This window comes from Petaurus breviceps, unplaced genomic scaffold (genome assembly GCF_028583685.1).
Source record: "Petaurus breviceps papuanus isolate PSGF00001 unplaced genomic scaffold, PetGlider_PUasm1.0 91041, whole genome shotgun sequence".
Taxonomy (NCBI): domain Eukaryota; kingdom Metazoa; phylum Chordata; class Mammalia; order Diprotodontia; family Petauridae; genus Petaurus; species Petaurus breviceps.
In genome coordinates, this window is record NW_027187400.1 from 41,733,134 (window position 1) to 41,748,519 (window position 15,386).

General features: G+C 49.8%; 1 protein-coding gene across 1 annotated transcript; it reads right to left on the minus strand.

The window, feature by feature from the left end:
- Positions 1-4,040: 4,040 nt before the first annotated feature.
- EIF3K (eukaryotic translation initiation factor 3 subunit K) lies at positions 4,041-10,731 on the minus strand. The gene is made up of 7 exons (XM_069078646.1): positions 10,553-10,731; positions 8,856-8,976; positions 8,397-8,471; positions 5,745-5,817; positions 5,532-5,609; positions 4,506-4,631; positions 4,041-4,153 (listed from the first exon to the last, which is right to left on the minus strand). Exons 1-7 carry the CDS (start codon positions 10,714-10,716, stop codon positions 4,122-4,124), a joined length of 669 nt encoding a protein of 222 aa, XP_068934747.1. The 5' UTR covers positions 10,717-10,731; the 3' UTR covers positions 4,041-4,121.
- Between the last annotated feature and the right edge of the window lie 4,655 nt (positions 10,732-15,386).

The following is a 15,386-nucleotide window of genomic DNA, read 5'->3' on the forward strand; positions in this document are numbered from 1 at the left end:
TATTCGTGATTTGGAGCATTTTTTTTAATGTGGCATTGATTGATTAGACTTTGTCCCTTGAGAATTACATTTTCATTTTCCTGGACCATTTGTCAGTTGGGTTCTTATCAATTTGAATCACTTCCTTCCATATCTTGGAAATGAGACCTTTGTTAAAGAAACTTGTTGCAAAGATTTCCCAGTTAAGTGTTTTCCTTCTATTCTTAGCTGTATTGGGTTTGTTTATGAAAAGCCTTTTTTAGTTTTATATAATCAAAATTATCCATTTTATCTTCTATGATCCATTTTCGATTCTCTGTGATTTTCCCTTGTCTGGTCATGAACTCTTCCTTTATCCATAAATCTGAAAGGTAATTTCATGTACCCATTTGGAATTTATCTTAGGATGTGGTGTGAGGTGTTGGGTCTAAACATTATTTATGCTGGTATCCAATTTTCCCAGATGTTTTTGTCACATAGCAATAGTGGGTCTTTACTCCAGTAGCTGGGGTCTTTAGGTTTATCAAACACTAGGCTACCAGGTTAATTTGTTTTGAATGGTTTGTACCTGTATATAGGCATGCAATCTGTTCCACTGATTAATCTATTTTTTGGTCATTAACAAATTGTTTTGATGACATTGCAGTATAGTATGGTTTGAGATCTGGTGTAGATCCCTTTTCTTCCCACTATTTTTTTTCTTACTAATTTTCTTGTAATTCTTGACCTTTTGCTTCTCCAGATGAATTTTATTATTTTTTCTTTTAGCTCTACAAAACAAGCCCTTGGTAATTTGATTGGTACAGCACTGAATAAGTAAATTAATTTAAGTAGTATTGCAATATCATAATAAATATTTATTATATCAGCTAAGCCTACCCTCCAATTACTTAGATCTCTTTTTATTTCCATAAACAGGGTTTTATAGTTGTATTCATAAAGTTTATCTTGATAAGGAAACTCAAAGTATTTTATACATTTTGTAGTTGTGTGGAAATTTCACACGTCCTGCTATGCATTATTGGCATCATGTAGAAATAGTGTGTGTGGATTTATTTTATATCCTGCAAATTTGCCAAAGTTATTGTTTCAATTAATTTTGAGTTGATTCTATATATTATCTTCAAAAAGTGATCATTTTTTTCTTCTTTGTTATTCCTTCAGTGCTAAAGATAGCATTTCTAGCACTATATCAAAATAGAAGTGGTGATAATTTTTGTATTTTATCGGAAAAGGTTCTAGAATATTTCCATTACGTATAATGCTGGCATTTGGCAGCAAGGTGGTGTGGTGAGTAGATGGAATGTTGGTCACAAAGACCTGAGTTCAAATGTGACCTCAGGCTCTCATTCTTTCACCTTGGACAAGTCACTTTGTTTGCCTCAGTTGCTTCAACTGTAAAATGAGGATAATAATAGTACCTACCTCCCAGGATTGTTATGAGGATAGTTGTATTTAGCACAGTGCCTGGAACATACTAAATCTTACATAAGTTCTAGCTATCATTATTTCAGAGATCATCTTAAGGAAAGGCCTATTTATTCCTATATAAACACCGTTTTAGTTTTGTTTTTAAACATAAATGGGCTTTGTATTTGTTAAAACACTGTTCGACATTTATTGATATAAGCATTTTTGTTGTTGTTAATACAAATGGGGAAATTGAAGCTCAGGGAGAGTGACTTTGCACAAGTTGACCTAGGATCAGAGCTGGATTTGAACCCAGATCTTCTGGGTCTAAATCCAGTTCTCCTTCCACATGGTGCCTCTCCTTGGGTCTTACCCAAGAATTCTCTCCTATGATTCATCTCACACTAGTCTTGTTGCTGCCTGGGAAAGGCGAGAACCAGACGCTTCCCAGCTCCACAAGGAGCAAAGAATGAAGATTGCATCTCTGCCGCTCCTCTGATTCTCCCCCTTCCCTTTCTTCTTCTCAGAAGCACCATTTCCCCACAAGTGGTGAGCACAGCTACCTTCCTTCCTGGCATGGAGGAAAGAGGGCTGGATTTGAATCTGAGGGCCTATCTGCATCCAATTCCCAGCTGCCTCTTACTCTGTGAAGGACTGTGGCCAAGTCTCCTCCTCTCTAGGAGCTGTGGCTCATCTCTGTAATGAAAGGGTTGAACTGGATCAAAGCACATCTGAGCTGGCTGGACTGGCTGGGCATGGTGGAGCAGGCTCCTAATCCATCTGAATGAGGAGGCTGAGGCTGGTGCATTGCCCGAGCTCGGGAGCTCTGGGCTGCAGTGGACTATGCCCATTGGGCATCCTCCTGGAACCCGGCACCGATCTGGTGAGCCTCCTAGTGTGGGGAACCCCCAGAATGCCAAGGGAGGGGCAAATTGGTCCAGGTTAGAGAGTATCTTCAAGCTCCTATGCCAGCCAGCCATGGGACTGGGAAATGAGTGCTTAGTGCACTTTTGGCCAGAGAAATCAGAGAACCTAGAACAATCCAGTAAAGTTGACGGCCATGCAGCATTTCCTGAAAGGTCTCAGGGGCAGCTCCCTGCGCACTGGACTAGGTTTCTTGATATTCCTTTCCTTGATCAAACCTCCAGCTGCTGCGGGGGGTTTCTGCTCAGTCTGCCTCATCCCAGCCTCTGTTCACCAAGCTTTGTCCCTCCTGATAAGGAGGGACAAATGAATGAAGCCAGCTCTCCTAGCCTACTCTGAATCTTCTCTAGGTCCCCTCATGTGGCACACTCAGGGCCCTTTTAAGGAACATGCTGATTTGGGTGCCACACACAAATGTGAAACTGGGCAGGTCAGCCCCTTTGTGTTTGCTTTCTTATCTCTACACAGAGGACAGCCTAAAGATTAAACTGAGTTGAAGGGCCCTAACTTCTCCTTACGGGAAGCTTTCCTCAGGCCTGGCTGAGGACCAGGCACAGTGCTTTTCCTTTGGTCTTTCCTGGGCAGAGGTGAGAAGGGCCCCACCCAAGCTCCGGGAATCAACTCCCTTCTGGGTGTGTGTGTGTGTGTGTGTGTGTTCTTTGGGGCAGGAAGGTGGTTCATCTAGCCACCACCAGACCGACTCAATTTTGTATCTGGAAGGGACTTTTAGAGATCACAAGATGCTTCATTTAACAAAGAAAAAAATGAAGGCCCGAAAGGGAATGAGACTGCCTAAAGTCATACCCACCTGCTACATGGGTCTTCCACCCCTCATTTTGGGTGGGTGGGAGACTGACACAGGTAACCAGTTCAGCACAGGGTCCAATTGAGGAGAAAACCCTGGTTCACGCTGGTCAAGTCCTCACTGTGGCCACTCTTCCCAATTCCACACCTTTAATCTCTGTGGTTGATGGGGGCCTCCCCCCTTCTCCACAATCTTGCCCATAGAACAGAGTGGTGCAAGCACAGTCCACGTTCCTCCTCCACCCTGCAGGTGACCCGACTCTGGCCTTAAGTGCAGGGTGGGAGGGAGTGTTCTTTGCAGAGGTTAAGGCTCCATCTATCCTGGGCTGACTCATGTCATTCACAGGCTTCACTTACTACTCCCATCTCCCTCATAATTCCCACATTCCTTCACACTCCCTCTGAAGCCCCAACACATCCGGTTTCTTTGTGCCAGCCAGTGCTGGGGTCAGGGTCAGCAAGGGGGGTGGGCTGGAGGGGAAACAGAGGTCTTGCTGTCTGGAAGGGGTCGGGAGGGCAGGAGGAGCCTCAAGCCTTCCCCCTTCCCTAGAGTGTCTCCAGAACCTCCCCCCACCCCTACCTGCTACAGCCCCACCCAGGGGCTTGAGGGCAGCCTCACCCAGAAAGGAGTCAGCAGGGTGTCTCCAAGGCCCTTGGACTAACAACCAGAGAGGGAGTGGCAACTTGGCACCCAGCCTTAGGACAGGAGCTGCCCCCTGCCCACAACACAACCAGCCCTCAGTGGGAGAACCAGCCTAGCTGGTCATTCCACCGTCCCTCTAGTGGGCAGCCAAGGAAGCACAAGGACAGAAGGCTGGGTACACTTTGGGCTGCAGAGGAAAGGTTAAATCTCTGCCCTGCGGTGCCCCACCCCAAGGGCCCAGGGATAGAATCTGTGAGGAAACTTCAACAAGAGGCAGGGCCAGGAAGTAAAGGGCTTTTATTTAAGCTGGCTGCATGTAAGGGGAAACAGAAGGCAACAAACAGGAGACATGGGGAAGCAGTTACTGGGAGGAGGCCATGATGCTGGAAACACCTAGAAGCAGAAAGAAAGAGAAAATCAGACTTGGGATCAGAGGGAGGACATACACCCAGAGCCCTCCCTGGCCCTCCTGGAGAGCCCCTTCTTCCAATCTTCCACCCTGCATTCTTCAGCCAGAAAGGAATTTCTTTTGGGGGCAAGACACTGGAACTCCCTCAGAGAAAACGAGGCTGAGGCACAGGGGTCCCGCAAGGGACTGCCAAGTTAGAACTCTTGGGACATCAGGCAGGGGCCCCTGTTTGTTTATATCCAGTGACCAAGCTGGGGGTGGGAAAGAGAGCCCACCAAGGGAGTCCCTGGTGTCTGCCACGTGTGCTCCTCCCCAGCCCTGCCAGGCCGTGCTCACTCTCAAAGTCGATCTTTTCCACAATGTTTTTGGGCTTGATACTCTCTTCTTGGCTGCAGATGAAGACCTGCCCTGCTTCATTGGAGCTCCAGCCATACTTGCTCATCCACACTTTCAGCTGGTTGTCTGGAATGGGATAGGAAGGAAGGTCAGAAAGAGACTCTGTGCCACCCCACCCACGAGCTGAATCGATAGCAGGGACACCCGATGGGACAAGGCCTGGGAAAGGTCTGTGGGGACGGCCTCCGCTCAAGCTTGGTCAGCAGTCATGTTTGTCTCACATAAGTCTTCTGTCTCCAAGAAGACGGTGTGACCCTCAAAGGGCAGGCAGGATGCTCTGAGATCCTGTGCAATCTAGGAGGATGAGGACACCGATTCTGCACTGATAGACCCTGCGCTATCAGCCCTCACACCTCATCAGAACCCTCAGCTGCTGCCTTTTTTAAGCCCTCTTTCTGGGCTAAAAGCCTGGCTAACTCTTCATGTCCTAATAGCGGCACTGCTTGGTTTTGATTCCACCAACGATATGCCCCTCTGCCCCGCCCCCTCCAAGTTTTCAGGCTTCCTTTTGTGTGCTGTTTCCTTCATTAGACTGTAAGCTCCTTGAGGGCAGGGATCTTTCTTTTTCTTATTTGTATCTCCAGGGCTCAGCACAGTGCCTGGCACATAGCAGACATTTAATATTTATTGGACTCATTCTGACTCCAGTCTGCAAGTAGTTAACATATAAAGGAGTGTATTATGGTTATCTATGAGTTCTGGCACCCTCTCAGACCAGGAAGTATATGGGTCAGGGGCTAGGTTTCACTTAAACTCTATTTTTCTTAGCTCTCTATATTGTTATTTACTTAATAACAAATATTTAATAAACGAATAAGTGTTCAAGAATGACTTATTGCTGGGTCCTGAGCAGCACATCTAGCTGCTCTTGCGGACTATGAACATGCTTCAGAAACATACAGGTCTGCCAAGCCACTGTGCATAAGGACACATGTCCTGTGCTTTCCTCTCCAAGGCAGGCCTTACCTGACAGATCTCCCAACATCTCAGCCAGCAGCCAGCGGTCAATATGTTGATATGTGATGCCCACAACATGGCAGATAACTGTGGGGATTAGAAAGGGAAAGAGAATGAGAAGGCAAACTTCCCCCATCCCAATCAGCCCCTCCCCTGGGTTTCCTCCCCAGTCAAGCCTGCTCACTTCAACTGGAGGGGAATAGGAGAGGGAGGTTTTCTCACATTTTCGGACAGAGTCTTCAAAGCCTGTGATGCCATTAAGTAGAAGGAGATCCATGTTCTCATCTAGCGCATGCTGTAAAAGAGGTGAGTCAGACATCTTGGTGAACTAAGCTGGAGAAAATCAAGATATTCCGTTGACTGCTCCTCTTCTCTGTCCTCATCTCCTGCCTCCACGCATCCCAAGAGGCAGCTCTGTTCCTCGGAAAGCTAAACCCTCTGCATGCACAGGACCCCACTCGGACCACCTCCTCCGTCACCCCTACTCTCACTTATCTTCAGGCCCTTTCTACTGACTGCTTCCCCACCACCTACAAACATGTCTGTGTCTCCCCCAACCTCAAAAACTCCTCCCCTGAGAAGGGAGTTTATATAAGAACTGTTGAAGGCAAAAACAACAGGACCTGGTGTAATGGGAATGGAAATTTTTAAGATCTTCCCTGCCCCTAGGCTAAAGTGCACCTGGAGCCTGGGGTAGAAGGATTGTTTTTCAGTAGATACTTCTTGATTGGCCAGTGGGTCCAGAAGGTTGTTACATTCTCTGAGCCAGGAGAAGGCTATATAAGCCCTGATGTGTAGCTTTGTTTTGGGGCTCACTTTGAGAAGTGTTTTATGATTTGATCAGATGAAACTCTGGGAAGCCGTTGTCCAGGGCCCCCCCGGCTTTGAAACCCAGATGTTGTTTGGTAAGGATGTAATGGTTGGACGGTTTGGAAAACTGTCTACTTGATCTGTTTCTCTGTCTTGATAATTCTGTTTGTATACTTTGAAGTTTGGGGTGCTGACCTCTTTCCCCTGAACTAGGTAAACGATACATATTTGACTGATTAAAGTAAGCTTGTTAACCCATTTTGAGTTGCTTTCTTTTATCAAAGCAGATCCAAGAACCTGTGTTGGCAGACACCCTGGGGACGCTGGGGTGCTTGCCGCTACACCTGGCTGATCAGACACAGAGTGAAGAGCTAGTGAGGCTGAGGGACTGGGAGGAGGGTAAGACCCTTTCCAGTAAGAGGGAAGGAGGGCAGGGAGGAAAAAATATAACCCCCCCGCCTCCAAACTCCTCAAGAAGGCTGGCTACAGTTTGGCCTCTCCATTTCCTTTCCTCTCGCTCTCTTAATTCTCTACAATTTAACTTCTGACCTCACCATTCAACTGAAATTCACCTCCCTCTCCAAAGTCAACCTTGATCTCAAAGCTCCTCCTTCTGGATCTCCCTGCAGCTGGTGACATTTTCCAGCTTATCCCAGATCTTTGGATCTTCTCATCTGCTCTTGGTTTCTGGGCCACGGCTCTTTCCCAGGTCTCTCCCTCCCTGGGTTACTGCCCCTTTTCAACCTCCGGCTGAATATGCTTCCAGGTCACTCCTGATAATTCTATGTGCCATTCTCTTCAGTCTCTTGGTGATCTCATCAGCTCCCATAGATTCAATGACCACGATTCTCAGGTTTATTTGTCTAGCCCTAACCTCTCTCTTGACCTCCAGTCTCACATCTCCAAATGACTGCTGGACATGGTTAAATTGGATCCCAGCAAACTCACTATGTCAAAAACAACTTGTTCTCTTTCCTCCTTCACTGTCACTGTGCAGGGCACCACCGTCCTTCCAGTCCCTGGGACTCACAAGCTGGGAGCTGTCCTGGATCCCCACAAAGCCCAATTAGCCAAGCCCTGTTATTCTGACCTGGGACAGTCTGGGGCTAAGCCCCCTTCTCTTTTCTGACACATCATCACCTGTTCCTTGTAATCACAGGATCATTGTCATGCTGTCAGTTTCCCTGCCTCTAGTTTCTCCCCACTCCAATCCATTCTCTGCTCAGTGGTCAGAGTCATCTTCTAAAACTGATGTCTAGGCCACCCTGCTAATGAGTCAACCAACCCCAGAGGCTCCTGGCTATTCCATCTCCCACCACAACTGCCTGTCTCTGGCTCTGGGGCCTCGGCCTCTCTCCTTCTCCCTCTCCACCTGCTGGCTTCCTTTAAGATCAAGCTCAAGTTCTGCCTGGCCTCTGTGGATCCCCTCTTTGGCCTGTCTGCATTCTGGCCATACAGGAGTGTTTTCTGGGCATCCGCCCCCGGCTCCTGGGGGGCTCGGACAGGCAGCTTCCTTTTTTAAACCCCTAGCCCCCAGCATGGTGCCTGGCACACACCAGGCGTTTAGTGTTTGTTGCTGACTGTCTGCTCTCTCGCCCTGTTCCCTTTCTGAGCTGGTCGTCTTCGAGAATGAAGGACAAACAATCCTTTCTGAGCCGGGAACAAAGTGGTTGTATGTATGCTGGGCAACTGCATACTGCTGAACAGAGAACCTTTCCCCATACGCTGGAGATCATGAAATGAATTGGAAGGGGCCTCAGGGATCAGCTCCGAAGTAGACTCTACTCTACAGAAAAGGGATGTGAGGCCTGGAAAGGGCACTGCTCAAGGTCATTCTGGACAGATGGAAAGTCAGACTTTTCAAGCCCTACAATAAGCCAGCAGGGGCTCTGGGAAGTACAGATGGGAGGGGCTCACTCTCTGCTCTGCCCAGCTCCAGGCTCTATTCTCAAACCCATATACAGCCAATAAAGACCTAGAAGCCTCTTCTGCCCACCTGCTGACTGTACATCAGGGCTAGAGGGGTAGAGGGACCTGAATCCAGGGGGTGTGGGGGCAGCTCACCCAGAAAGCTTGGAAATGACAAGTCTCCAGCAAGTCTCCCAAGTACAGGATCTGCCTGATGGGTTGCTCTTCTTGCTAAGATGGGGATGCGTTAAGGACAATTACCTCTCAGTACCAGGTGGGTGGGTAGGGGAACATGAAATACAGCCCTGAACGACCTTAGGAATTCCTCTTCTCCCTTCCCAAAGCAACAACTAGACTCCAAGGGGGTGGGCCTGGCCTTGGGAAAATAGACCAATCACCAGAGACCCCACAGGACAACCAATGAGAGCTGAGAACAAGAGAGACAACCGCAAACCCAAGGATCCAATTAAAGGCTGGGGGCTGAGGGCAGGGGTGGGGCTGGAAGGGCTTGCTCTCAGTCCAACTTGCTGAGCTGGAAGGACTGGGCCAAAGCTTCCCCTTGAATGTGGAGGGCTCTCTGCCCGCCCCCACCCCCCACCAGGAATGGAAGGATACACGAGCTTGGTCAATCATGCACTTGCACAGAGTGAAGTCTGTGTGGGGGAGATTGGTGAGGGCTTTCAGCAGAATCTGGGCTGTCACTGTGGTCTGGAAGAAGGCCGGATTGAACTGGTATCTGAGGAAAGAGGGAAGAGGAAGGCCTCAGAGGCGGGTGCCGACTGCTTCACCCCCTAAACAATTCTCATCTGAGCACATGGCCTCTCTCTGCAGCAGAAGAGACACTCCAGGAGGCTGGGGCCTGTTAGACCTGCCCCGGCCCTGCACAAAGCAGGTCCTTGTTGGATGCTGGGGAGTCTGAGGGGGCCCTGGTGATCCTGCACACACCAGAACCTCCCAGTCACTGACATTCTCCAAGGAACGAGAAAGCCAAGACCATCCAAGTTCTTTGTCTCCAAACTCTCCCAAGCAGAGAGAAATGAAGAGTGATATCTGTCTATCTGTGCACTGTGGGAAAGAAGTGAGAAAAGGGTGTTATGGAGAGCTCCGAAGGGTGGCAACAGAGCCACGAAAATGGGGGAGGAGGGCAGTGAATATGAGCCCCAGCTGTACGAGCTCCGCCACCCTCTCAGCAGAATGCAGCTTTAGGCTACTTACATTTCTAATAATAACAGCTAATTCAACATCCACTGGGGTGTGATGTCACTGAAGTGCCATAGCCAAGGCTCTCTGTCCTCTACCCTCAGCCCCACCTCTACTGCCCCTTGAAACATTCAGAGAAACGAGATCACTGAAGGCAGGAGCTACTTCCCTCTGGCCTCTGTATTCACCATGCCCCACACATAGTAGGTGCTTTACTAAATGTCTGCTGGACTGAAATGCAGAAGGCAGAGGGCCCTGGGGTCAATGAGATGAGACATCAGTGGAAGAAGCAGAGGTGAAGGACGTGGTGGAAGAACCTTGGTTATGGTGTCGAAGCTTTGGGCCTGAATCTAGGCTCAGCCCCTCCCCTCATCTGGGGGACCTAGGGGCACCTAGTCAGCCTCCCTAGTCCTCATCTGGGAGAGGGGATGATGGGACCGGATGACCTGGCTCATCTCTGTCCTGTTCTGTGAGATCACCTGAAGTGAAGGCTGGCCTGAGGAAGACTGGGGGCTGGGAGAACAGAAAGAAGGAAAAAACCTGGGATTTCTGTGGTCCTTCAGTCTACTCTCTCACAAAAATCCCCCCCACAGGCTCCTGTGAATGTCCTTGTTGGACAGAGGAGACAACAGATGGCAAAACAAGTCTGTAAAAGGCCTTGTATGAGGTCAGACAAGGCCGGTGTTGGGGGCAGGATCTGAACCCAAGACTTCTCTGTTGGGTCAGAGGAGCTTTGTCTCTAATACTCTGGAGGGCGTCCTGTGTAGAAGGGCACAGCCAGGAGCAGGGGGTGATGGTGCAAAGGTCAAAGGAGGTTGGCCTTCAGGGAAAACTGGAGCCAGGAAGGGATTTGCAGCCCATGGCTATTGGTCTTTTGGCAGAGTGGCCAACCCCTAGTTGGCTATGCTGTAGAAAGGATTCTTGGCTGGTTTGGGGCTGGACTAGATAGCCCAGGAGACCCCCTGCAGCTCTGACAACAAACCCCACAAGAGAAGGCAGGTATGTGTGCACATTGTCTGTGTGCCCCAAGGGCTTGCCCCCATGTCCTCTGAGCATCAGGCCCCTGTGTCAGGCACTGCCTCAGTGCCCTGCCCATCCTCCTGGCTACTCACAGCTTAAGCACGGCCAAGTTGGCTTCCAAGTCATAGGCGTTCTCCTTGGCCTGGGTCTCCACATACCGCTCCAGGGTGGCCAGGTTCTCAGGATTGTACCTAGGTGAGGGAATAAACAGTATGGATGAGAAACAGGACACTTTTCTCTTGCAAGCCAATCTCATGTCAAACAATCACTTATTAAATAAAGAGATTAGACGAGACTGACATCTGACCCCTGGGGCCCATGGGAAATGGTCCAGGGCGATGGGTTTGATTTTGGTGGTTCTTTATTCAAATTTCCTCTTTCACTTCCTCCCTGTGTGACCCTGAGTGAGGCAATCTCTCTGGGCATCAGTTTCCCCATCTGTAAAATGAGAGGGTTAGAGAACAATCATGGCGGGCAGCACTGTAAGGTTTATAAAAGGGCTGTGTTGGTTACCTTATCGGATCCTCAGAGTAACCTTGGGAGGCAGGTGCTATATAACCTCTCTTTTATTGATGAGGAAACTAAGTCAGAAAGAAGTAATTTGCCCAGAGTCCCACAGGTAATTTAAGTGACAGAGTGGAGGCAGGAGTCCAGCTCAGGCTGTCCTTGCTCCAAATTTGGAGCTCGATACACTGTCACCACCCACAGGCCTGCTGTCCAATCTCCAGCCTGTCCTGAGGCAGAGCTCTCACAATGCTGCCTCTGATCAAAATCTCCACTAGCTCCCTAAGGCTTCTGGGACAAAATTACAAACACCTTTTAAAAAACTGCTGGCATTTAGAGTATTTCATGTACAACATCTCTCTCCAGGTCCTGATGATGGGGGTGGGGCCGGGCAGGGGCTGCCCCCACCACGGGTCTGTCCTGGGCCTTCCTCTCCCCTTCCATACCTTCATTCAGTGAGCTGTCTCTCCAGCTCTGTGCTGAGGACTCCAAACCCACAGCCCAACCAACCTCTGCTGACCTCCTGTCTGCCATTTGGATGGCCCATAGACATCTTCAGATTAACATGTCTGAAACAGGACTGTCCCCTGGGCCCTCACGCTCTCTCTTCTGCCTGCTGAGGACAGCACCATCTTGCTCTCATTCTCTCCCATCCCCACAGCCCATTAGGGGTCATTTTTACCTTCATAACCTCTTGGATATGCCTTCTTCTCTCCTGCCCCTGCCCCCACCCTCTTCCTCTCATGTCTGGACCATTTCAGGAGCCTGCTGGGGCGGAGGGTCTGCCTGTTAAAAGTCTCTCCACACATCTCAGTCCATCCTCCAGCTGTCAGATGTTCCTAAACACATGGCTGACCACATCATTCTCTTCTTCAATAAAGTCTAGCAATCCCTTATCGCTATTGCCAGGAAGAAATACAAAATGCTGCTTTGTGTTCAAACCCTCATCTCCTGGCCCCCTCCTACCTTTCCTACACTTTCCCCCCCCCCCCCCAAATCCCCCGTCTGGCAGCCCCCCCCCAGGCCTGGAACACCCCCGCCCCCCCCAGGCATTCCCATGTTGTCACCCCTAATGCAGTGAGAATGCCTGGAGGGCAAGGGCTGTCCTTTGCCCTTCTTTGTATCTCTCAGCTCTGGCACATGGTAACATTGAACAAACACTAGCCAACTGGCCAAACTTCTTCATAAGCTGCTTCCCACCTTTCTAGGGCTTACTCAGCATTAGCCTGTCTCATCAACTCCACATTCTGGTCAAACAGACCTAACCTGCCATTTTCTGTACATGCTGCTCTCTTATTCCCCCATGTCCCCCAGGCCTGAGATGCTCCTTCTTACCCTGGCTTCATTAAAAGCTCAGTTCAGAGACCACCTTGGTACCAGAAGCTGTTCCGGATCCCTCTGGCAGCTGGTGGTCCTCTCCCCACGCCCAACACCCTGCATTTCGATTGTGTAGGCTGTATGGTGCAAAATAAAGAACAGCCTTTGCCAAGAAGCCCCTGTGGGTCCATCCCCACCCATCTTCTCCAGCAGAATCCCCTCCCCCTCAAGGCTTCATCCTTTCACTACTGGTTCTTTTCTTTCAAAGAGGCCCAAGTCTCCCCCATCCTTAAGAAGCCCCCATGAGATCCTACCACCCTCCCAACTATCTCATTTCTCCCTCTATTCTCAACTTTTAGAAAAAGCAATCCACCATTCTTACTCCTCCACCCTTCAGGATTTGGCCAATGAAATCATAATCACCAAGTCCTTCCTCAGGCCCCCCTTTCCATCACGTCAGGTCAGGCACCTCTCACTTCTGGCCTAGATTTTTGCACCAGCTTCCTAATCCTCCATCTCTCTGCCTCCCAGCGCCACCAGGCCTTCACACAGCAACTACAGTGAGCTCTGCTGGGTCAATCCCCTACTCAATAAACTTTGCTGGTTCCCTCCATTCTCTAGGATAAAGTATTAATGACAAGCATGTAGCTGTAGGTGTCCGCCACTGTGCTGAGAGGCACAGGGAAAGGCAAGAGATCTCTGCTTTTGAGAAGCTCAGTTAAGTGAGGGAGACAATGAACAAACAAGATATATACAGAACAAAAGAGCTTCTTCCACAGGGAAGGCACTGGCACTGAGGGGGCTGGAAAAGCCTTCACACATTAGGTGGGCGTTGAGCTGAGAAGTGAAGGAAGCCAGGAAAGCCAGGAGTTGAGATGAAGATGGAGGGCATTCCAGGTTTGGGGCACAGCCAGAGAAAATGCCTGGAGTTGGGAGGCGGGGGTGTCTGCTATAAGGAGCGAGGAGGCCAGTGTCACTGGATCATATGATGCGTGGAGAGGAAGAAGGTACAAAAGGACAGCAAAGGGCCAGGTTATGAAGGATTCTACAAGCCAGAAGATTTTATATTTGGTCCTGGAGGTAATAAGCAGCCAACATAGTCACATTTGTGCTTTAGGAAAATCAATCTGAAAGCTGAGTGAGACTGAATTGAAGCAGGAGATGTGACTTAGGCAGACCCACAGGGGAAACTACCTGGGTCCAGGGTGAGGTGTGAGAGCCTGTACCAGGGGGTGGCAGTGTGGGGGGAGAGAACAAGATCACAGATGCTACAAAGGCCCAAAGGTTGGGGGTGGGGGTGAAGAGGGTGTGAGGAGGACACCTAGGTGTGGTTAACTGGAAGGATGGCGGTATCCTCCACAGCAAGAAGGAAATTAGGAAAATGGGAAAGAGAATGAGTTCAGTAAGTTTAAGATTGCTATGGATCACCCAGGCAGCTAGGAGGCTCAGGAGAGAGGGTGCTGGGCCCAGAGTTGGGAGAACCCAGTCCAAACGTGGCTTCAGACACTCACTAGCTGTGTGACTCTGGGCAAACTGCTTAACCCTATTTACTTAATCCACTGGAGAAGGAAATGGCAAGCCTTTCCAGTGTCTTTGCCAAGAAACACGTCCCCCCCCCCCCCAGTACTGGCAGGCAGTGGCCCACGGGGTCATGAGGAATCGGATCCAAGTGACCAACAGCAAATGGATCATCCTGGTCAAGATGTTCAACAGGCAGTGGGAGAGGTGAGTAGAGGTCAGCAGGATGGATAAGTAGATGGGAGAGTCGCCAGGGCATCACAGAGAGAAACACAGAGGAAGACAGGGCGCCCTCCTATCAGCAGTCATGAGCTGGAGCCAGCCAAGGAGACTCAGGGAGCCCTTTGCTACCTGGTCCCAGCCTCTGCCCTCCCTCCCTCAAGCGTTCCTCCTCCTCAAAGACAGCTCAAGCCACCCTGACAATGAAGCTTCTCCTGACTCCTACCACTGTGGGGCCCTGCCTCTTAAACTACCACTGATTCTGCACATGCTGACAGATTTCCATCCAGCCTCCTTCCTTTCTATTCTTACCCCTCACACCCAGCACAGGGTGCTGGAGGCAAGTCTCTCCCTACTCCCACCCAGCCTCCCCCCAGCTGCTAAAGCACTGGCCTGACCAGTCATCATGACCACATTCAAACTCCAGGGGCTCTTATCACCCCCAGGATCAAAAAGAAAATCCTGCTTGGCTTTTAAAGCTCTTTTCTTTCACCTTACAGTTTTCTTTGGTTTCCAGGTTGTTCCTCTCCTTGCTGAACTCTGAATTTTTATTAGCTGCCCCCCATGCCTAGAAGGCTCTCCTTTGTCATCTTTGCCTCCAGGCTTCCTACTAAAATCCCACCTTCTGCCTGAAGTCAAGAAGAACTGAGTTCAAATCCTGCCTCAGACACCAGCTGTGTGACCCAGGGCAAGACAAGTAACCTCTTGTCTGCTTCAATTTACTCAACTGTTAAGGGAGAATAATAATAGAATCTACTTCCTAGGATTGCTTGTGAGGAAGCTGGACCATCTCCAGTTATCCCGCTCTTTATCTGGCCATTGGCTCTGGAGGTGAAAGTGAGGTTGGTGACTTTGCAGAGCTCTGCCTCACTTAAATCCAGTTCACTTGCATGTCATAGCACATTACCTCCCTGATGTCATGGTCCTCTGAGAAAGGACAAACAGCAAGCATGCAGCTGTGAGGATCAAATGAGATGACTTTGAAAGTGCTTGGCATACAGTAGGTGCTTAAGTGCTTCATCCCTCCCTTCTTTGCAGGAGGCCTTTCCCGACACTCACAGCGCGCCCCTCTCCCTCTCCCCCTCCCCCCCCATGCCATGATTATCCAGTGCATCCTGTGCATACCTTATTCATACACAGGTATTTGCATGCAATCTCTCTCTTTGGACTGTGAGCTCCCAGGGGGCAGGGAGGACAGCAGCCCCCCAATCAGCTCCCAGCCTTGGGGTTCTCCCTGTCCAGCCTCCTCCACACAGCTGCCTCCCAATCAGCTCCCAGCCTTGGGGTTCTCCCTGCCCAGCCTCCACACAGCTGCCTCCCAATCAGCTCCCAGCCTTGGGGTTCTCCCTGCCCAGCCTCCACACAGCT